Source organism: Pleurodeles waltl, chromosome 3_1 (genome assembly GCF_031143425.1).
Source record: "Pleurodeles waltl isolate 20211129_DDA chromosome 3_1, aPleWal1.hap1.20221129, whole genome shotgun sequence".
Lineage (NCBI taxonomy): Eukaryota > Metazoa > Chordata > Amphibia > Caudata > Salamandridae > Pleurodeles > Pleurodeles waltl.
In genome coordinates, this window is record NC_090440.1 from 579,439,997 (window position 1) to 579,462,966 (window position 22,970).

Genomic DNA, 22,970 nt, shown 5'->3' on the forward strand with positions numbered 1-22,970 from the left:
GTGATACAAACCAGACTGCCAGTGCCACAGAAATTGGACAGCCACACCCTAGGTTTTTACTAAAGTTTGTCATTGTTTACCAAGCTTCAAACATGAACAGATTTATGACGGTGAACAAGTTCAAAGGAGTAGCACAGAAAGAGAGATCAATGCTGAGGGCAGTTAAGTAATGTGTGTGATGTGACTGAGAAGAGATATAGGCCCTCATTACAACCCTGGCAGTAAATCCCGTTTACCGCCGCGCTGACGGCCATCAAGTTACCGTGGCGGAAATCTACAACAGGTATTATGACCCACATCCCGTAATCTGCCACAATACAGACACCCACACAAGTCGGCCACACCAAAGGTCAGTGATAAACTGGCGATACCAAAACCTACACCATCACGCCAACAGGAATACGCCCACACTATCACGACCCACAAATCAACGCGGCAGTCTTTCAACGGCGGTAATCCATTAGCGGTACACACTGCTGCGCTCAAAATACACACACATTTACAAAACACAACCACATTGGATAATTCCAAATACACACACCTGATACACATACACACACAACACCCACACACACTCACACCACTATAAAACACACACTCACATTACCCACAACCCCTTACAACTATATTTTTGGAAGAATTAGAGAGAGAGAAGAGCAAACACAACACCAACATCCACAGGCACACAACACCATCACTCATACAGCATCCACGCACCTGAAGGAACACACACCAACACAACACATAACACAGCACAACAAACATCACCTCACACATCACCCACACCACATTATGGCACCTCAAAACACCCCAGGTTTTCTGAGGAGGAGCTCAGGGTCATGGTGGAGGAAATCATCCGGGTAGAGCCACAGCTTTTCGGATCCCAAGTGCAGCAGACCTCCATTGCAAGGAAGATGGAGCAAGGGGGCGAGAATTTTCGACAGGGTCAACACAGTGGGACAGCACCCCAAAACACCGGATGACATCAGGAAGAGGTGGAACGACCTACGGGGGAAGGTGTGTTCCGTGGTATCCAGACACCAGGTAGCAGTACAGAGGACTGGCGGTGGACTCCCACCGCCTCCCCCACAACTAACAACATGGGAGGAGCAAATCTTGGTAATCATGCATCCTGAGGGCCTGGCGGGAGTAGCAGGAGGACTGGACTCTGGTAAGTCATATCTTTACTACTATAACCCCCCACTCTACCTGCCTGCTATCACAAACTCCTAGCCCAACCCTCACACTTATCACTCCAACACCCCACAAATACCCCACTATCACAATCTACACAGCCCAAAACCAAGGCCTGCATGTCACAACAATGAATGGACACCCATCACCAAAGCATGTCCAGTGCAGATACTCACCCAGGCCCCAAAATCACTAATCACACAAGGACAAAGACAATAATGCAAGCACAGGAGTAGAGGGTAACTCACCCATTGCACAAGATGCCACACACAGATACAATAACTATGCATTTACACCCCAACAGGACCCATACCCAACGTCACTGGACAGGAGGTGCCAGACATATCCAGTCCCCCGCACAGAAGAGGCCCACAGTGACAACAGCAGCTCTGCACGCCTGGATCAAGATGACCAGCCCAGCCCATCAGGGACCTCTGGAGAGTCGGTTCCCCTACCACAGTCACAAACCACCACTGAACCTCCCCCCTCAGGAAACACCAGCACAGCACCCACCCAGCGGGCCCATCCCTCTGACCCCAGGACACATCAATCAGCAGTGTGTCCACCACTACAGGGACCCCAGGCAAACCCACCAACTCAAGACAATCAGGGACCTGGGGTCAGTGACAGTGGGTACATGGTTCAGGGACAGAGGCACAGGATAACAGGGAAACTGGGAGGACGGCTGTGCGACAGGAGGAGGACAGGCCCAGGGAACCCACTCTCCAGGAGACCATACGCAAAGTACTGGCCAAGTTTCAGGAGACCCAGCTGCTGCAGGAAGAACAGTTCCTGGGGATCAGGAAGGACTTGAAGTCCATTGACACCACCCTGGTCACCATAGCAGGGATGCTGGCAGATATGGCCAACACCATGAGGGACACAGTGGCACACCAACGAGCCCCTGACACTAGCCTGAACAATGAACAGCCCTCCACCTCCGCCGGCGCTAGTAGACAGGAGGTCCCACCACAGGACCAACAGGCCACCAGCAACCCACCCCCTGCAGAAGGAGAACCACCCCGCAAATGGTCCCTGAGATCCAGGAACAAGACAGAGAATATTACAAAGATCCCCGCCAGGAAATAAGACTCTCCTGATTGTCACCCTTTTGTCCCACTATGTCACCCTGGCAACTTTGAATTGCCATTACTCCACTTCCTATGCCCCCTTGGACAATGCACCTGTGATACCAAGAGACTGGACTCTACCATGGACATTCCTATACCATCACCCTAGCCCATTGCACAGCCCCCTCCACTTATTAGCACAGAAATAAACACCCTTGAATCACAAATCAATCTGGAGTCAGTCTGTACTTTCACAAATGTGTGATTGCAATCTCTCAGAAAAATAGCAATTTCAATGTTCATGTTCACATACTAATGTTCGACAGTTGTTGGGCATCAGTAAACATAGCAGAAGGCAGAAAGTGGGACCCAGATATGTGAAATGGAAAGCCAAAGTGACATGTCAGGGTCCATACACAGAGGTAAAAAGGCAGATTCATGCAATGTCCAACAGTCGTATCATATGAGAGGAGCAGTGCCAGTCTCTTACCTTTGTCTCACTGGGAGTATTTGTAGGAGGCTGGACTGGCTTGTAGTGAGTACCAAGGGGTACTTGCACCTTGCACCAGGCCCAGTTATCCATTATTAGTGTATAGGGTGTCTAGCAGCATAGGCTGATAGATAATGGTAGCTTAGCAGAGCAGCTTAGGCTGAACTAGGAGACGAGTGAAGCTCCTACTGAAGCCCCTACAGTACCACTTAGTGTCATATGCACAATATCATAAGAAAACACAATACACAGTTATACTAAAAATAAAGGTACTTTATTTTTATGACAATATGCCAAAGTATCTCAGAGTGTACCCTCAGTATGAGGATAGCAAATATACACAAGATATATGTACACAATACCAAAAATATGCAGTATAGTCTTAGAAAACAGTGCAAACAAGGTATAGTTACAATAGGATGCAATGGGGACACATAGGGATAGGGGCAACACAAACCATATACTCCAAAAGTGGAATGCGAACCACGAATGGACCCCAAACCTATGTGACCTTGTAGAGGGTCGCTGGGACTATTAGAAAATAGTAAGGGTTAGAAAAATAGCCCACCCCAAGACCCTGAAAAGTGAGTGCAAAGTGCACTAAAGTTCCCCAAAGGACATAGAAGCCGTGATAGGGGAATTCTGCAGGAAAGACACAAACCAGCAATGCAACAACGATGGATTTCCAGTCGAGGGTACCTGTGGAACAAGGGGACCAAGTCCAAAAGTCACAAGCAAGTCGGAGATGGGCAAATGCCCAGGAAATGCCAGCTGTGGGTGCAAAGAAGCTGCTACTGGACAGTAGAAGCTTAGGTTTCTGCAGGAACGACAAGGGCTAGAGACTTCCCCTTTGGAGGACGGATCCCTCACGCCGTGCAGAGTTGTGCAGAAGTGTTTTCCTGCCGAAAGACCACCAACAAGCCTTGCTAGCTGCAAATCGTGTGGTAAGGGTTTTTGGACGCTGCTGTGGCCCAGGAGAGACCAGGATGTCTCAAATTGCGTCAGGAGACAGAGGGGACGTCGAGAAAGACAAAGAGCCCTCTCAGCAGCATGTAGCACCCGGAGAAGTGCCAGGAATAGGCACTACAAGAATGCGTGAAACAGTGCTCACCCGAAGTTGCACAAAGGAGTCCCACGTCGCCGGAGAACAACTTAGGAGGTCGTGCAATGCAGGTTAGAGTGCCGTGGACCCAGGCTGGACTGTGCACAAAGAATTTCCGCCGGAAGTGCACGGAGGCCAGAGTAGCTGCAAAAGTCGCGGTTCCCAGCAATGCAGTCTGGCGTGGGGAGGCAAGGACTTACCTCCACCAAACTTGGACTGAAGAGTCACTGGACTGTGGGAGTCACTTGGACAGAGTTGCTGGATTCAAGGGACCTCGCTCGTTGTGCTGAGAGGAGACCCAAGGTACAGGTGATGCAGTTCTTTGGTGCCTGCGGTTGCAGGGGGAAGATTCCGTCGACCCACGGGAGATTTCTTCGGAGCTTCTAGTGCAGAGAGGAGGCAGACTACCCCCATAGCATGCACCACCAGGAAAACAGTTGAGAAGGCGGCAGGATCAGCGTTACAGAGTTGCAGTAGTGGTCTTTGCTACTTTGTTGCAGTTTTGCAGGCTTCCAGTGCGGTCAGCAGTCGATTCATTGGCAGAAGGTGAAGAGAGAGATGCAGAGGAACTCGGATGAGCTCTTGCATTCGTTATCTAAAGTTTCCCCAGAGACAGAGACCCTAAAGAGCCAGAAAAGAGGGTTTGGCTACCTAGGAGAGAGGATAGGCTAGCAACACCTGAAGGAGCCTATCAGAAGGAGTCTCTGATGTCACCTGGTGGCACTGGCCACTCAGAGCAGTCCAGTGTGCCAGCAGCACCTCTGTTTCCAAGATGGCAGAGGTCTGGAGCACACTGGAGGAGCTCTGGACACCTCCCAGGGGAGGTGCAGGTCAGGGGTGTGGTCACTCCACTTTCCTTTGTCCAGTATCGCGCAAGAGCAGGGCTAAGGGGTCCCTGAACCGGTGTAGACTGGCTTATACAGAAATGGGCACCAAATGTGCCCATGAAAGCATTTCCAGAGGCTGGGGGAGGCTACTCCTCCCCTGCCTTCACACCATTTTCCAAAGGGAGAGGGTGTAACACCCTCTCTCAGAGGAAGTCCTTTGTTCTGCCATCCTGGGCCAGGCCTGGCTGGACCCCAGGAGGGCAGAAGCCTGTCTGAGGGGTTGGCAGCAGCTGCAGTGAAACCCCTGACAAGGTAGTTTGACAGTACCATGGTCTGTGCTACAGACCACTGGGATCATGGGATTGTGCCAACTATGCCAGGATGGTATAGAGGGGGCAATTCCATGATCATAGACATGTTACATGGCCATATTCGGAGTTACCATTGTGAAGCTACATATAGGTAGTGACCTATATGTAGTGCACACGTGTAATGGTGTCCCCGCACTCACAAAGTCCGGGGAATTGGCCCTGAACAATGTGGGGGCACCTTGGCTAGTGCCAGGGTGCCCTCACACTAAGTAACTTAGCACCCAACCTTTACCAGGTAAAGGTTAGACATATAGGTGACTTATAAGTTACTTAAGTGCAGTGTAAAATTGCTGTGAAATAACGTGGACGTTATTTCACTCAGGCTGCAGTGGCAGGCCTGTGTAAGAATTGTCAGAGCTCCCTATGGGTGGCAAAAGAAATGCTGCAGCCCATAGGGATCTCCTGGAACCCCAATACCTTGGGTACCTCAGTACCATATACTAGGGAATTATAAGGGTGTTCCAGTAAGCCAATGTAAATTGGTAAAATTGGTCACTAGCCTTTTAGTGACAATTTGAAAGAAATGAGAGAGCATAACCACTGAGGTTCTGATTAGCAGAGCCTCAGTGAGACAGTTAGTCACTACACAGGTAACACATTCAGGCACACTTATGAGCACTGGGGCCCTGGGTGACAGGGTCCCAGTGACACATACAACTAAAACAACATATATACAGTGAAAAATGGGGGTAACATGCTAGGCAAGATGGTACTTTCCTACAGTATTGCATGATGATGTTGTTTCGGCTGTCTATATCTCCTTCTTCTGCCTCCTCTTCTTCACTGCCCACAGGCTCCACAGCTGCCACAAGACCAACATCAGGCCCATCCTCCTGCAGAAAAGGCACCTGGCGTCGCAAAGCCAGGTTGTGCAACATACAGCATGCCACGATTATCTTGCACACCTTCTTCGGTGAGTAGTATAGGGAGCCACCTGTCAGATGGAGGCACCGGACCTGGCCTTCAGGAGGCCGAAAGTCCGCTCGATCATCCTCCTAGTTCCCCCATGTGCCTCATTGTAGTGTTCCTCTGCCCTTGTCCTGGGATTCCTCACTGGGGTCAATAACCATGACAGGTTGGGGTAACCAGAGTCACCTGCAGATATCGAGGGACAACTATTAGACATACACCAACCCTTAGGGACTCTACCATACCCAGACACCTATGTCAACTGTGTTGGGACCTTGGGCTCACTTATTAGCCACACACGGTGCCTCTGGAGTTGCCCCATCACATAAGGGATGCTGCTATTCCCCAAAATGTAAGCATCATGCAATGAGCCAGGATATTTGGCATTCACATGGGAGATGTACTGGTCTGCCAAACACACCATCTGCACATTCATGGAATGGTAGCTTTTACGGTTTCTGTACACCTGTTCATTCCTGCGGGGAGGGGGGACAAATGTCACATGTGTACCATCAATGGCACCAATGATGTTGGGGATATGTCCCAGGGCATAGAAGTCACCTTTCACTGTGGGCAAATCCTCCACCTGAGGGAAAACGATGTAGCTGCACATGTGTTTTAGCAGGGCAGACAACACTCTGGACAACACGTTAGAGAACATTGGCTGTGACATTCCTGATGCCATGGCCACTGTTGTTTGAAAGGACCCACTGGCCAGGAAACGGATTATTGACAGGACCTGCACTAGAGGGGGGATTTCTGTGGGATGGCGGATAGCTGACATCAAGTCTGGCTCTAACTGGACACACAGTTCATGGATTGTGGCACGATCAAGTCTGTAGGTGATAATGATGTGTCTGTCTTCCATTGTCGACAGGTCCACCAGGGGTCTGTATACCGGATGATGACGCCATCTCATCATCTGCCCCAGCGGACGTGCCATATGGAGGAGATGGGTGAGCAGAGGGTCATACACCACAAGGGTGTTTAGAACAATTGTGATGTAATCAGTGTATTGCCCTTTCTGTCCGTATTCCTGGCCAAAAGTGCTGTGACGCAGTTAGTTGCCCTGCCATGTGCCCCTCTGAAATGGCAGCTACCTGACCTGTAAGGATGGACAAGGCGAAATGAGGTAACTGTGCTGGTGTTGTGTTGTGTCGCGGTAGTGGATCGAAGACCGCGGCGCAAATCAGCACTGGTTATCTTTGGGCCCTATGGGTTCCAGGATCCAATGACTGTACGCCGGCGGTTTGGGTACGCACTGCCGCGGACGTGACCGCCATTTTCTATCTGTTCACTCACTTGATAGCTGACCTTCAACAGGAGAGGACCTACGTTGCAAGTGCTGCTGTGACCAGAGTCTGGAAGTGACAATGGTGCAGGGTCTGGGGAAAGGGCCCCTGTCTTCACAGCAGAGGAGTTGGACAACTTGGTGGCTGGGGTCCTCCCACAGTACACGCTACTCTATGGTCCTCCAGACAAACAGGTGAGTACACTGTGAGCATGATGGATGGGACATGAATGTATGGAGTAGCATGGATGGAAGATACGGGGGGCAGAGGCCAGCATGTGAGGATGGTCATTGTATGTGTTTCTGGGCCAGGGTGGGAGGTTTGTGGCCAATGAGTTAGAAGAACCGGACGGGGGAGTAAAATCCATTCTTATTTCACTTTTCCTCTAGGTCAGCGCCCACCAGAAGAAGCGTATTTGGTGTGCCATCGCCAAGGAAGTGCGGACCCTAGGGGTCTATCATAGAAGGAGCACCCACTGCAGCAAAAGATGGGAGGACCTGTGCTGCGGGAGAAAGAAGATGGTGAAGGCCCAGCTGGGGATGCCCTCCCAATGTGGAAGGGGTGCCCCTCGCACCATTACCCGCCTGATGTTCCGGATCCTGGCAGTGGCATATCCTGAGTTGGATGGGCGCTTGTGGGCATCACACAGCCACAAGTGGGTGAGTACAGTCTCAGTCAGCTGACTCTGCATGCTTTATGAGGTTTCTGGGTGGGGGAAGTGGGCTGTGGATTCCCCTAGGCCAGGGCAAACGTGCCAGGGTCGATCTATTGTTAGGCAGGCTCAGAGGCACTCCAAACCCAAAAGGCGTAGTGGCCCTCTGCACCTAGTCAGGCTCCTGTGGGTTCTAGGTGTGCATCAAATGGGTCTAGGCAGAGTCCCCCATGGGCATGTGATTTTCCCCTGAACTGTTAGTGCATGGGCTAGTGCATTGGGCTGCTCCCTCTGTGTTGTGTCCGCCAACGGTGGTGTTGTTGCAGGCATTGACCACGTGTCTCTTCTGTCTTTCCTCCCCCTTTTGTTTTGTCACCTGTCCTCGTGTGCATTAGCATCATCTGGCGGAGGAGCATTGGCACCGGAGCAGGAGGGAGCTGCATCCCACATGGCCCAGGAGGGTGAATGTACGGAGTCTGAAGGCACCAGTGGGATGGAGGGCGAGGGAAGCTCCATGACGGGGACAGGAGGAGACACCAGCTACTCCTCCTCTGATGAGAGCTCCCTTGCGGAGGCGGGCACCTCTGTGCCCACCGCATCAACAGGTACAGCCGCCACCCCCCGTACCAGCACCGCCCTCCCATCAGCCCCTCAGCATGGTTCCCATGCCCGCTCACCCAGGAGGGTGGGCATCTCCTTTGATCCAGACACCTCAGGCCCTGCCCCAGTCGGCCCTGCCCCAGTCAGCCCTGCTGCCCTCAGTGAGGAGGTTATTGATCTCCTGAGATCCCTCACTGTTGGGCAATCAACCATTTTGAATGCCATCCAGGGTGTCGAGAGGCATTTGCGGCAAACAAATGCATACCTGGAGGGCATTCATTCTGGCATGGCAGCCCAACAGAGAGCATTTCAGGCTCTGGCCTCAGCACTGATGGCAGCCATTGTCCCTGTGTCCAGCCTCCCCCTCCCACTACCCAAACCCAATCCACTCTACCTCAGCCTATCCCAAGCACACCATCAGACCAGCATGCACACTCATCAACACACAAGAGTGGACATGGCAAACATAAGCACCACACATCCCACAGGCACTGACACAAGCACCATCCCCATGCAGACACTCCAACATCCACTGCCTCCACTGTGTCCCACTCCTCCACGTCCCCCTCCTCCCACCCAGTCTCATCTCCACTCACACCTGCATGCACTACATCCTCAGCCACTACCTCCATCTCCAGCATGCCCATCACCAAACACCGCTCACGTGCAATCACCACCCACACTACCATTCACACGTCCCCTGTGTCGTCTCCCTGTGTGTCTGTGAGCCCTCCTCCCAAACTACACAAACGCAGGCACACACCTACTCAACAGCCATCCACCTCACAACAGCCTCCAGCCAATGCACCCTCAACCAAACTCAGCAGACGTACACCTCCTACAACCACTACCTCTTCCTCCAGCCCCAAAACCCCTGCATCTTCCCATCCCAGTGTGTCTAAAAAATCTTTACTGGCTAACAACCTCTTCCCTACACCTCCCCCCGTCCTTCCCCTAGGGCTAGGATGTCCAGATCCCAGCCCAGCACCTCAGCCACGAAATCCTCGAGCACTGTGGTCCCTGCAAGTCCAGTAACATAGCGGGCGGCACCCATCAGGGCTGCCAGTGTGACACCTAGTGAGGCCAAGGATCATCCTATTCCGCTACCTGCCAAGGTGAAGAAGGGGCCCACATGCCGTAGGGAAAAGCCACACCAACTACCCAGCAAGGCCTCATCCAAGACAAAAGAGGACAGTTCCAAGGTCCCAACAGTGACTTCCAAGGTGGGGAAGGGACACAAGGCTAAAGGGAAGTCAGCTCAGAGCACGGAGCCTCCGGGTGAGGGACTGGTGTCACCCCTTCTGCCAAACAGAACAGCAACCTGTACGGTGGTGGCTACCGCCGCAACCACCGCCACCTGCACCGGCCCCTGCACCGCCACCTGCATGGCCACCTGCACCACCACCTGCATGTCTTTTGCCTTTGCCCCACTCCCCAGCATCATCCCCAGTGGGAAACCGTCCGAGGCTGCAGGAGACGTCCTGCTGTCTCCCTCCACAGGTGCTGACACATGCACCACCGGCAGCATCTCCGCCACAGACACCTCCGCAACTGATGCCACCTGCCTCGCGATGTGCACAGACAATACCACCACAGCTGACATGAACATCATTCCCAGTGGCCAGCCGTCCGAGGCTGCAGGAGACGTCCTGGACCCTGCACAGACTACATGAGGCACCACAACCAGCACTGTTAGTACCAGCAGTTGGCAGGCAAAGTCACCGCAGGGTGGAGTGTGTCTCTGCCTCCATGGAGTATCATGCTTCCTGTTCCCAGAAAATCTTGTGGCACACATGCCCAGGTGAGGGAATGGGAACTGCCACACACCATGTACAGCAATCTGGGCACCATACCCCATCCAGAACCATTGGAGAACAGCATCCACTACCCCAGTCCTTGGCAGGATAAAGCACTATGGGCACCATGCTTCTCCAAAACCAGTGGAGAACAGCATCCACTATGCTAGTCCTTGGCAGGATGAAGCTCTGCGGGCACCATGCCCCCTCTAGAACCAGTGGAGCACAGCATCCACTACCCCAGTCCTTGGCAGAATGAAGCACTCTGGGCACCATGCTCCCTCCAGAACCAGTGAAGAACAGCATCCACTACCCCAGTCCTTGGGTGGATGAAGCACTCTGGGCACAAAGCCCCCTCCAGAGCATGTGGGCAAACCACCCACTTGAGAGACTTGTGAGACTGTGGCTTTGCACTCCCCAGGACCAATCAGTGGGCAAACTACCCACTTGAGAGACTTGTGAGACTGTGGCTTTGCACTCCCCAGGGCCAATCAATCTGTGGTCATGGAGCCCCCACGTGGAGCAGTGGCGTTGTCCCTTCATCCGGCTGAGGTGCCCCCTCTCCCCCTCCCCCTGAGGTGCCTGTTTATTTTCAACCTGATGCCCCTGCAGTGTTCTCTTCGTTTTGAGGCAGGTATCATGTGTGGGCTTCGCCCATGCATTTTGTGACCACAGGTCCACGGACAATGAATGGAACACTATCCGGACTTGTGTAGTTGCTGTACATATTTGTATATTTTGATCTTTTACAGACCTGTTTCCCTATCAGGATTTTCGATGATTATACTCGTTACAATAATTTCATTTGGTCCTTGCATTATTCCTGAGGGTTATGGGGTGTAAATGTAATGTTGATGCATGTATTTGTATGTATGGTGTTGTGGGTGGGGATGTTGCGTGTTACGTGTGTTTGTCACTCTCTTTTTCCTCCCCCCCCCTCCCCTGTGTGCTAGGTGCAGTACCCACCGTGGTCGTCCCCGTCATCTTTGAGGTTCCTAGTAGAAGAGGAGGTAAACCAACATTGGTAACACCTGTAACTAGGGCTCAATGGCATTCTGGTTCCTCGTTGGGTGTCAAGAGGCGCGTGGTTTCCGTTCCACAGACTGTTTCCGCCATACTTTTGATGGCATTGGTACCGCCCCGGAAAATCTGGCGGATTGATGCCTTGTAATACAGTGGGCGGTACATTGTCTTCCACCTGTCTGTTGGCGGGTACCGCTGCTGTGTTTATTTCTACCGCTGTGGCGGTCGGAGTGTTAAAGTGGCTGTCTGTGTTGGCGGTTTCCACCATGGTCGTGATCCCATTTTTTTTACCGCCAGCCTGTTGGCGGTATTACCACCGCTTTAACACCGACCGCCAGGGATGTGATGAGGGCTATAATATTGAACAAAAATGCTGTGGTGGTTAATTTTGGTTTGTGTAAAGTGAATCCTTGCAGCAATTAAATGTTAATATGGAAAGATATTTCATTTCATATATTAATTTATTGAACATGGTATGTGCATTTTGTATTTCCACTGCAGGCAATGAGTTTGTTTGTTCAACATGTACAAATGGTGGCAGCAAGCAGCGCTTCACATCATCATGCTCCATTGTACTTGTATAAAACTATAAACAGTGCCTTCTATTGATGGCAGTTGTTTATGCTCACACCCAAAGGTCTATTTGCCAATTCAGGGTGCAAAGCTACAACTGAAGGGGCAGGCATGAGGTGTGGTTTGCACTTATGGGTTTGTTTGCAGGCTGTACTTGCTTTGAATTCCTATTAAAAGCTTGTTAAATGGGAACAGCAAGAAGGACACTCCAGCATCCATAAATTTTGCAAGTGGCAAAACTTGCTCAATAATTACACTCTGATAAACAACTCCGCAATGCCCCTGGTGTGGAATTCCCAAATCAAATGCAGAGCTGAGAGTGATCACTTCCCACAAACATTGGAACTGGTATCAAAATGTGAGCTGCTGCATACCTCGAGCGGCTTAATTGCACCCCCGTTTCCCCTTGAGCTCAACCTCAAAAGAATAAAATGGCATCAGCAAGGGATAGCTGCTGTGATGGATGAGGTGTATCGTTGGGCAGGATCCCTAGAGGTGAGAACAAACCTAGCCACCTTGCAAGAAAAAGAGCCTGCTTTTAAAGGCAATTGGAACGAGGATTGGGCTGAGTTAATTCGCTGTCTGCTCGCAAAATTTCCAGCTACCTCTAATTCAACAATTCAGCGACAGACTTTCGGTGCAAAGAGGGGTCGAGACTGACAGCCCTGGTTTAACAAGGCCTTGCGTACTCAGAAATCACAAATTGTGCAACAGTCCAGGAAACTGGCAAAAGCAGCTCTCCGGGGAGAGGGCAGAGACAAACTCACCCTGTGGGCCATGAAAAAAAAGTACTGTATCGACCGTTGGAGCGCAAAGAAAAGTTTTCATGAAACCTCATGGTGAAAATTACTCTGGGTAATCAAAATGACAAACAGTAAGTGCTTTTAGGAACTGGTGAATTTCCCGGCGCTCGGCACAAACAGACACCACAGCTTTGGTATTGACTCAACTTCCAGGGAGAGTCATATCTGCAGCTTGTATTGTTCAAAAGATGGTGGAAAACTGCCAGTTAAGACTTCATCCCAGTTCCTGGGGACTCAGCCGCACCTAGGAAACAACCAGCCCCAAAGTTGGCAAGAAGAAGGGAAGCTTTTGGCCACCCTGGAGAGGGCAGATTACAATCAAGTCTGGGAGCCAGACCAATTATCCGGTCTGATTAAGAAAATGAAGTTCGAAGGGACTGCAGGACCCAACGGCCTCCTAAACGCAATTTTTAAAGGAGCTCCACGAAATTGAGCGCAGTACTTTTCAGCACTTTTTAACACCATTACTCACGCTAAATGGATCCCAGAGTTGTGGAGAGGCAGCGTTATGCACACAATTTATAAAAGTGGAAATTTGTTTCTGCCTTCGAACTACAGGCTAGTTGCTCTTATCGATGTGGAAGCCAAGCTGTATGCATCCTGTCTGTTACAACACCTCCAAAACTGGGCAGATGAAAATAAGCTACTCCTGAGATTCCAAACAGGGCAGGCATGGGAACAACAACAAATGTAATAGTTCTTTCCCTTATTGTAGAAAAGGCCAGCCACAGGAAGTTGAGTCACTATGCCTGCTTTATAGATTCTAAGTCCGCTTTCGACTGGGTTCCCAGGGAAAAGCTTTGGTCCAAACTGGCCAAATGGGGAATCCCAAATCTGCTAAGGGCCATTATAGATCTCTATACCAACAGCTGGGTTCAGGTTAAAATTGGAGATGGCACCAGACTAACACAAAGAATATCTACAAAGACTGGCTTAAAGCAAGGCTGTGTCTTGGCTCCAATCCTGTTTAATTTAAATCTGGCAGATCACACCGGTGTGCTAGCATAAGTAAACAGCCTTTCTCCAGCTTCAGGCCCAGAGAAAGTCGGGTGCCTACAATATGCTGACGACATCGTATTACTGAGTCATATTCCACGGGGTTTGCAACAGAGTATAACAGCACTTAAAACTTTTACGGACCAGTAAGGCCTAGAAATAAACCTGACCAAAACAAAACTGATGCGGCTCCTCAACACAAATCACAAATCTTTCACTTGGTATCGGGGGTGGGAGGGAGGAAAGGGGAGGTGGTGCAGTTCTACAAATATCTAGGAGTCCATATTGAACCCCGAATGAAATGGAATCGTCACCTGCTCTCGATTCAGGCAAAGGTCCACTCATTAATATATAGCTTCAAGCTGCTCAAGAAAAAGTTGGATTGTCCTAATTTGTCTCACCTCCTAAAAGTCATGTCAGCTCAGTTGCTCCCAGTCATTTCCTCTGGGACTGAAGTTTTGCAGAGCTGGGAAATCCTTTTACTAAACACCAGCCAAGTTAAGGTGTATAAGGCTGTTCTTAATACTCCAAAGAGTGCCTCCCTGGCCCAGGTTAGGCTGGAGTTGGACCTAAAAAATCAGATTTTTCAGCGTGAGGGAGCCTTCCTTAAAACATTTTGGAGGCTATGGACTGCTGAGAATACCTCCATAAATTATTCCTGCTGGCAAGAAGTGTAGGTGTAACAAATCAGTAATAGAAACGGAACTTGGGGAAGATACCTAAACCAAGTTATCCAGGGCTTTGGCATGGAGGAAGCATGAAAGTGTAGCATGGGGAAGTCTGAATTTAACAGATTAGTTAACATCTCCATCTGCTTCCTATCGCTTATCACAGACGAAGCCTCTTTGGCCAAAAGATGGCATGCCTGGGCAGTTCTGGGGTCTCCACAAGGATACCTCGCAGAACATTTTTCTATCCACGTAAAACATCAGTTCTTGTTATATCGTATGGGGTTCTTTGACACAAAAGATGCCTGCCTCTTTTGGAAAAAACAGTATCCTGACCAATGCTGTCATTTATGTGGCTATAATCGAGAATCTGTGTTGCATGCCCTCTGTACCTGCCCATCTCTGGACTTGGAAAGAAGAAATCTGTTAAAACAGCATTTTTTCTTTCACAATGTCCACTCTTGCAGATTGGCTGTAATAAGTTGGCTTAAGGGCGAGTCAATTCCATTCTGTTGCAGGGGGGGTGATGTTTTTACAGCTGTTTCATAAGAAGCTGTCTACGGCTGACTCGGGGTAATTGTTGGGCAGCAGTAACCAGTACGTTACGAGCCCCCGTTGGTGATTCATAAATGATAGGCCATGTTTAGGGCAGCATCACCTCTTCATGAAAAAACTTTTTATTTTTTATTTTTAAACCTGATCATGTTTTTGCATATGATTGTTTTTTTTTTTTCATAAGGTGGAATATGAAGGTGCTTCAATTTCTACTCCCACTGTTTTACGTATTTTAAGGTCTTAACTTTTTGACATTTGTAGTTGGTTTAATTCGTCCAAGATTGGTGTTTTAGTGTGTATTTTATTGCAATGGTTTTTGTTAATTGAGCAATAAAGATTATCTATCTATTAAGGCTTGTGACTGTAGCACTGTTTATCCTTGCCCTTGTTTTGCTCTTTAAAATCTAAGTGAAGTTGAGTTTGATGTTGTTTTAAGATTACTGCACAGTCAGAAATCACTGGTACATTTTTATGCTACAATCCATGTTCACTCTTGTCCCTTGTGCCAGATGTTCCACAATGCTTCTCTGAAGCTACCATCATTGGGCTTATACAAAGTGCAAACACAGCATGTTCTGCTGTTTGAATTCTTAACTGATTCAGAATGGGACTGAAGAAGTAGATAAGCTGCTGAATGTAATAGTAATACTTACTGTAATTGAACTAGCCACATAGAGTACATTAAAGTCCTATAATAACGCTTAACGTTTACACCTGTTGCTTATGGTGTGGAGATGTCCATATAAACAGATTTAGGGGGGTAGTGGTGAGTAAAATACAATCAACTATCGGGAATATGGACTATAAAACAATGTATTTTAGGATTATATCCTAATGCCTAGAAATCAAAGTTAAATATAGCTTTACTGTGCTATGTCTGATCTTTCCCAAGAGAAGGATCACAATACTCTGGCTACAGTGAGATGGACCTATCTTTACAATTTTTTTTGGAGATTTAGGAGACTGGGCAGTAGCTGAGGAACTCAGAATGGAGTTGGTTTGCTTTCATGATCATTTGAGGGAAGATTCCAGGGGATGGAACCAAATCTTTCAGAGATTTGTGGGTTATGAGATTCACCAAATGCTACCTAAAATATTGCAGAGCCCAGATGTTGATCCAGGTTGTTCTGTTATCCTTTTCTTACATATCAGACTATTGCTTATCTGCTAGTTTTTATGGTCTCACTTGGCAGCACAGCTGTCACCAATTATGTAAGCATCAATAGGAGAGGGGCTGGGGCTCCACCTACAGGTTAGAAGCAAGGAGTACATGTTTTGATTAGGAAGTTGTGTGCTTCCACAAAGAAAACAATACTTGCCTTCATCAGCTGTGATCATTTTGTTTATTTATCCAGCTGACTGAACTTCAGCTTTCAGGGGTACACACATGCCATTGTGATGCTATTAAAGTGGCTTAGGTAACTAGATCATTTATGTTGTTTTTTCTCTGGCAGCAGCAAAGATAGGAGGAGGGCACTCGTTCACCTGCACAGATTTTTAGGTCTGGCTTGACAGTGCAACTCTCACCTGACCATTTAACATAAACTAACATAATTCTGCAGTTCTTTGCTTCCACACAAATACATACCCATTCATGTGCTATTTACTTGCAATGCTTCACATTACCATACACATTTCTTTAAAGCTGGACCAATTGGCATTGCTACTGTTTGTTTCTGTGTTGGTGTTAACAAGAAGCATCTGATATTCATTTGTTCTACTGCATTTTTATTAGAAGTTAATACTTATGGCTTTATAAACTCTTTCCATTGTTTATCATTTTAATAATGTATTTTCATGCAGGGAACATTATCATACATTGATAGATTTATTGTAATTTGCCCTGTTGCAAAGTTACCTTGTGTTTCTTTAGTTATACATTCCAGGTTGTTCAGGGAAATGCAGATATCTTCTGGAAGTTTCAACGTTACAATCTCATTGTTGAATATCATAGCCGCCCAGCCTTAGCCCCACCATTTATCATCATCAGTCATTTGAACCTGATTCTGAGGAAAATCTTTAAAAAGATGGAACACAAGAAAGAACATTTGGGTAAGTTCCTGACATTTCCATACACAATATATGAAACTGACACTAGCCATTACAACTAAATTGGGTGTGGCCATATTCTATGGAACTGAATGAAGATATAGACACATAGAAATTAAACAGTAAAGTAAGGCTATATCCTAATTCCTATGTTTAATTTGGGAAGTGTTTGAAAGCTACATTGTGATTTCTTGTCCATCACCCCACCACTAGACTGTCATGCTGACCTGGCTCCCCTTTGTGACATTTCAGAGGTAGGCCTTTTGCCCAAAACAATAAATGGCTTGAGTTAAGTGGCTAACCACTCTATTTGGGTCTGTGTCTGCCATCCTTCATGGGGCTAGGAGACTACTCAGGTTCTGCCGTAGGACTTCTACCCACAAATGGAAGGCACACCCACCACAGAACATGCAGGCCATGAGCAGACTACCCTGAGACTATCCTATTCACAACCCAAGGCAATCAGAACAGGTGCCATCACATTGGGTTCATAATATTATCTTTTCATTGGATATCTGTTTGGTGGATAGTTTAGGATTTGGCACAGGACTGAACCTAGAGTATTAATTCCCAGCAAACAAAATCTGACCTGAGACTCGGGACACGTGTCCCCTCAAACCATTCTGTAAGAAATTGAATTGTTGGTTGACTAGGGTGTGAGCCATGGTCAAGCAGCAACCACAATCCTTGGCAGGGTGAGGCACAAGCAAACCCCCAAATTAATCTGTGCTTAACACCCTGGTACCTTGGCAAAGATCAGTCGGGTTTAACTTAGAGGTAATGTGTAAACTATTTGTGCAACACTTCAAACAGTAACAGAGTGAAAACACACCACAAAAAGATTCCACAGCAGAGTTAGAATAATAGATCTTAATGTTTTTTTTACTAAAACAAGACCAGAACGACAAAAATCTGGTTAGTAGAACCAGAGATATTGCATTTTAAACTTTTTAAGGAAAATAGTGTCAAAGGGCATAAAGCTCCAACTGTGGATATCTGGTCGTGCTGGACGAGTACATAGTCAAAAGTGCAGCCTGGCCATGATGGAGCACGGGCCGGCTACAAGGACCCAGTTAGGCCCACTTAACCAAAGTACCTCTAATCCTGGTTTACAGAGCATTGTGCGAATCAGTTTCAAAGATGCTTCGCGCAGCCAAAGTGATGTGTTGGTTTCAAGATGCGGAGAGGCTGCTGTGTGAGGTCCTGTTGCATCAACGTCAAGGATCCCGTCAACTGGGCTAGCGATGCAAAGTCGGGGCAATGCATTGGTTCCTAAGAGCGGTGAGGCAGGTTCAGTTTTCTCACCCAGGCAAGAGGGCAGAAGGCACCAGGTCAACACAGCGAAGCAGGAGTCCAGCAGAGTGGCAGTCCTTCGTCCTGGCAGAGTATCCACAGGTGCGGAAGTGTACTGAAGTGGTGGTGTCAGAGGTCTATCTTTTATACCCTAGCGCTCTAGTTCTGGAAGATGGGGGAAGCATCTAGAGAGTGGATTTGAAGTGCAAGGAATTCCCTGCCTCGGCTCCAATCTGGTTGGAGTGATAGTATATGGTCAATAGGTCCTTTGTGTGCAGACAGAACACAGCCTATTTGGGTGTAAGTTAGGCTGTGTCCAGCTCCTCTGTCTCATCCTGTTCAAGATGACCCATCTAGTCACATCTAATCTCCCAATGTGTGTGGCTGTCTGGGAGGAATACACAAAGCCCATCTGCCAGTACCACCCAGTCATGTATGGCTAAAGCAAGAAAATGCCTTTCTAAATGTGGTATTTTAAGAATTGCAGTCTGAAATCCAACTTCACTATAAGTTAGGGTTCAAAATTGTGATTCTAGGGCACCAAACTTGAAGACGTTATCTCTTCCCAATTGGAAATTACAATTTTAAGACGTAATAAGGCATCTCCAATATTATTGTATGAGAGAGATAGGCCTTGCAGTAGTGAAAAGTGACTTTAAGAGTTTTCCCCTACCAGGAAATGTAAAACTCAAAAGTACACGTCCTATTTTTTTAAATACACTGCACCCTGCCCTCTGTGCTGTCCAGGGTCTACCATAGGGGTGACTTGTATGTATTAAAAAGGAAGGTTTGGGCCTGACAAAAGGTGTTTTTTGGCAGGTCAAAATGGCAGTTTAAAACGGCACATACAGGTTCTTCAATGAAAGGCCTGAGACATAGTTAAAGGGCTACTTATGTGGATGGCACAATGAGTATTGCAGGTCACCAGTAGCATTTCATGTACAGGCCATGGCCACATCTACTGCACTTTACTAGGAACTTATAAGTGAATTAAATATGTCAATTGGGGAAAGCCAATACTACGATGTTTAGAGGCTAGAGTGCAAGCACTTCAGCACTAGTTAGCAGTTGTAAAGTGTGTCCTAATACCAGCAAAGACAAGGTCAGAAAAGTGGAGGAGAAAAGCAAAAAGTTGGGGGTAAGACCCTAAGGCTGAGAGGTCTAATACATTCCATATCTATGAGTGAATTGAATGTATAATGTATGACTGTTTTTACCAGCTACAAATAAGAGGCAAATTATGAAGGTACTGCGAACAATTCCTTTGTTTTCACTTTAATGTGAGAGCTTACCTTAAAAATAATTTCTGTTTCTGTCAACATGATTGCACTTCTTGGTATGCTCATATGTTTTCCATACATGGCTATGCTGAAATCAGTAATGTGCTTAGTAAATACTATCAAAACAAAGAAAACAATTCAAGCATTTACTTCTCTCAAAGTGGTGAATATGCCAATGAAAGAAGGTGAAAAGTTGCGGGAGCGCCAACAGACAAAAAGTGTAAACCACCAGATTCTCTTACTGCCCTCAGAATGTTCCTTCTTGTTGGTGATGGCATCCCAATGATTAGTCTTTGTCCAGTTTTCTATATGGAGACGGCTTGCTCAGCAAATACATTGAGTTTTTCCAACCTAAACTTCCATTCTCCAAAGATGACTTCACCACCCAAGCAATGTCCAGTTCAAAGCAGACAGGCAATGAGGGATTACTCAATTCTTCACTCACTAAAAAGAGAGGGAAATCTTTATCTGCTCATACAGCACAAGTCAGTAATATACACTTTATGACTGCTTTGGAACATGCTGCCATACAGCCTAAGTTTTCTACAAGATGTGTTGGGTCAACTGATGCAACTCACAGTAGACAGACTGAACGTCTATGAAACAAACAAGTACAAATTTTCTAATGTGGGAACTTTACATTGAAAATTAATAGGCTGCTTGATACACCAGAGGACACAATGAAAATCCTATGGGCCCAATTCATAAAGGTGAACTTACTCTTTTATGAAAGTTTACCCTTTTTTAGTATTCGCAAACACTTTAATTGTAGCTTATGACTGCAGAGACTCAACAGTTAGGGAAGACCACTCCACACATAAAAAGATAGGATTGTCTATTCCAGGCACTACTCTTCTTCCAAACTATCCGTGAATGTCTTACACTCCCTTCAAGGTTGTTCTTACTTGTCATTAAACTAACAACCTACCCTTCACTCTAGGCATGCTTTCTATTGAGGCGCTAACTCCCCGACTCTTCAACTTAATATTTCCAAACACTCCCTATTTCTATATCTTCTAATCACATTCAAATACAGCATGTCAGTGCCTAATTTGTGCCAGGGGTTCTCAGTCATGGGCACCAGCACTCATTTGTGGAGATTTTGATTTTTTTTCATCACCAGATTTGACAGAGATTACAATTCCAAAACAGAAATAAAGACATCAAATGGAGAAATAAGGAAGAGGAGGAAAAATAAGAAAACAGAAAGTATAGGGTTGTGGTTGAAAGAGGAATGAGGTGGAATCACGACAAGTCTCCTTAGTTTTAGTCAACATCTGCATTCAGTAGCACCTGCATACTCCTAAAAAGTTATGTCCCTGCACTAATTTTTTAACACGTGAAGCACTATTTGTAGCATGCTCAAGCCATCTCACCTCCTACTATCGGCAGCCAGAAGCTACAAGAGAGATCCTGAAGGAGGCTGAAGAATTGTTGAGCGACTTACAGATTCCCATAGGTAATCCTCCTGTATCTCTACCAACCAGAGTTAATAGTACCACTAGTATCAATTACTCTCGTGGGGAGAATTAACCGCACCGATGGACCTTTTAATAAATCCCTAAACAAACATACAATTTACTGCAAAAACTAAAACAGCTTTGTCAATGGCAAAGCCTAGTTTTATATTTCTAAACTATAACCGAGTAATTTGGCAAAGGAACAAGCTAGAAATGTAATTCTTGTGACGTTTTACAAGAGAAATCTATGTCTTATTCATTGGCAAAATTACAGATGTGTAATGAAAATATGACAAAGATAAACTTTTCTACATCAGACCGGCATCTCCTAAACAATGTCTGCCAGGAAATCACGTCCTACAGTGCCTATAACTGGATTTGCTCCACCACACAGCTCTGCCACAAAACATGTGATGTGCAATTGTTAAGTGCTCTGCATGGAGGATAGTACCTTAGGAAGCACTGTGCTATGGTTATCAGTTTTGGGATGAAGAAAGGAATTTGAAAAGAGTGGCCTACCCAAACATAGGCAGGGCCTTTTGGAATATTCATCTACATGCTTTTGAAGCAGGCCTTCCTATAGGCTCACCCAGTTGGTGTATTATAGGGAGAGGACCAGCTTGTGTAGGCTTTCCACTGGTGGGGAGTGGGTTGTATGTTATTTTATTAAGAAAGCAAACAAGCAGGGTTGCGGAGCTCAGAAAGCTTAGTTAGCCTTCTGACACCTTGAAAGCACTATGAACAGTGCTTTCTGTGATAGCTTTGGCAATAAGGAAATGCACATATAGGCAAATTAGTGAGGTGACAGTATGGCAATTTGCCAATAACAATTTCAGGGAATTGTATCAACAACATCCAGAACCACTGTGATACCCCATAATGGGGGGCTTCCACCTGTAAATCAGAATACTCTGTATATGGAGAAGGCAAGTTCAAGAAGACTACAGTCAGAGTAGTACTGTTTGCATGAGGAAGGACTACGAACTTGTACCCTGCTTCCTCTTGAACCTAAGGTTTGAAAGTGATTCTCAAGGGCCAGGGAAGCTAGCCTCTTGAAGAAAAAGGTAGCAAAGTAACCATAGCCGTTTAGGTGGCAACAAATTTCAACACTGTGACACTCAGAGGTTGTTTTTGGCTAGACCTAAGATCTCTATACACCATGAGTCCATGTGTCTGTCCATGTTTGGAATTCTTCTTACCACAGCATCCTGCCTTGGGGCTGTGTAGTATTTTAGCTCCCATGACATGAGCTAAATCTGAAGGTAAAGAGGTTTCGTTGTGGCTGACTTGAAAAGACACCTAGGACACAGTCACCTGTGCTCCATAGATTATAGACTACTGCAAACATTTAAGGGCCTGATTTAGATCTTGACAGTAACAGTCCCGCCGTTAACCTTTCAACTGAAAACCTATCCAGTGCTTTGACGGTCCACCTGCCATATTTATATATTTTTGATCCCATAGGCGAAAGCTCACATTCGAACCACCTTCTCCACCAAGAAACACTGCCCTTGTCAACAGCAGAAGAGGGAAGAGTGGATACCAGCAGGACCCCAGCCACCCTTCCCGCTGTGCAGATTTGGATGTGCCTTACCGCCCAAGAAAAAGTGGCAGTCTGACCTCCACTTCTGAGTTATTAGATTGGGGGGAATGGGGTGAAAACTCACCTATTTTCCACATTCCACCTCTGTCTTTGACTAGACAATACCTGCTGTCATCGACCCATGGAGAAAACTCAACCACCTCCCCCATCACCATACTCAAAGGTAGGGAACCCGCATTGCCTGGGGATATTAGATGGGCACTGCACGGGAGGTCTGGACCACTACAGGCATATACATGTCACAGTAATTTTTTAAAATCACTGTGACATGCATATGTCAGGGATACAATTGTGTCACACGTGGCTGGAGATCCACTGGCACAACATGCATATCGCACACATACACAACTGCCATTGTGGTGTC

At 47.2% G+C, this 22,970-nt stretch overlaps 1 protein-coding gene across 1 annotated transcript in view; it reads left to right on the forward strand.

The window, feature by feature from the left end:
* The window catches only part of TRPM5 (transient receptor potential cation channel subfamily M member 5), a 462,539-nt gene that overhangs the window by 270,395 nt on the left and 169,174 nt on the right, over positions 1–22,970 (forward strand). The window contains exon 20 of the mRNA XM_069221458.1: positions 16,795–16,973. Within this exon, the coding sequence (XP_069077559.1) occupies positions 16,795–16,973 (179 nt within the window). The remainder of the gene's footprint in view (positions 1–16,794; positions 16,974–22,970) is intronic.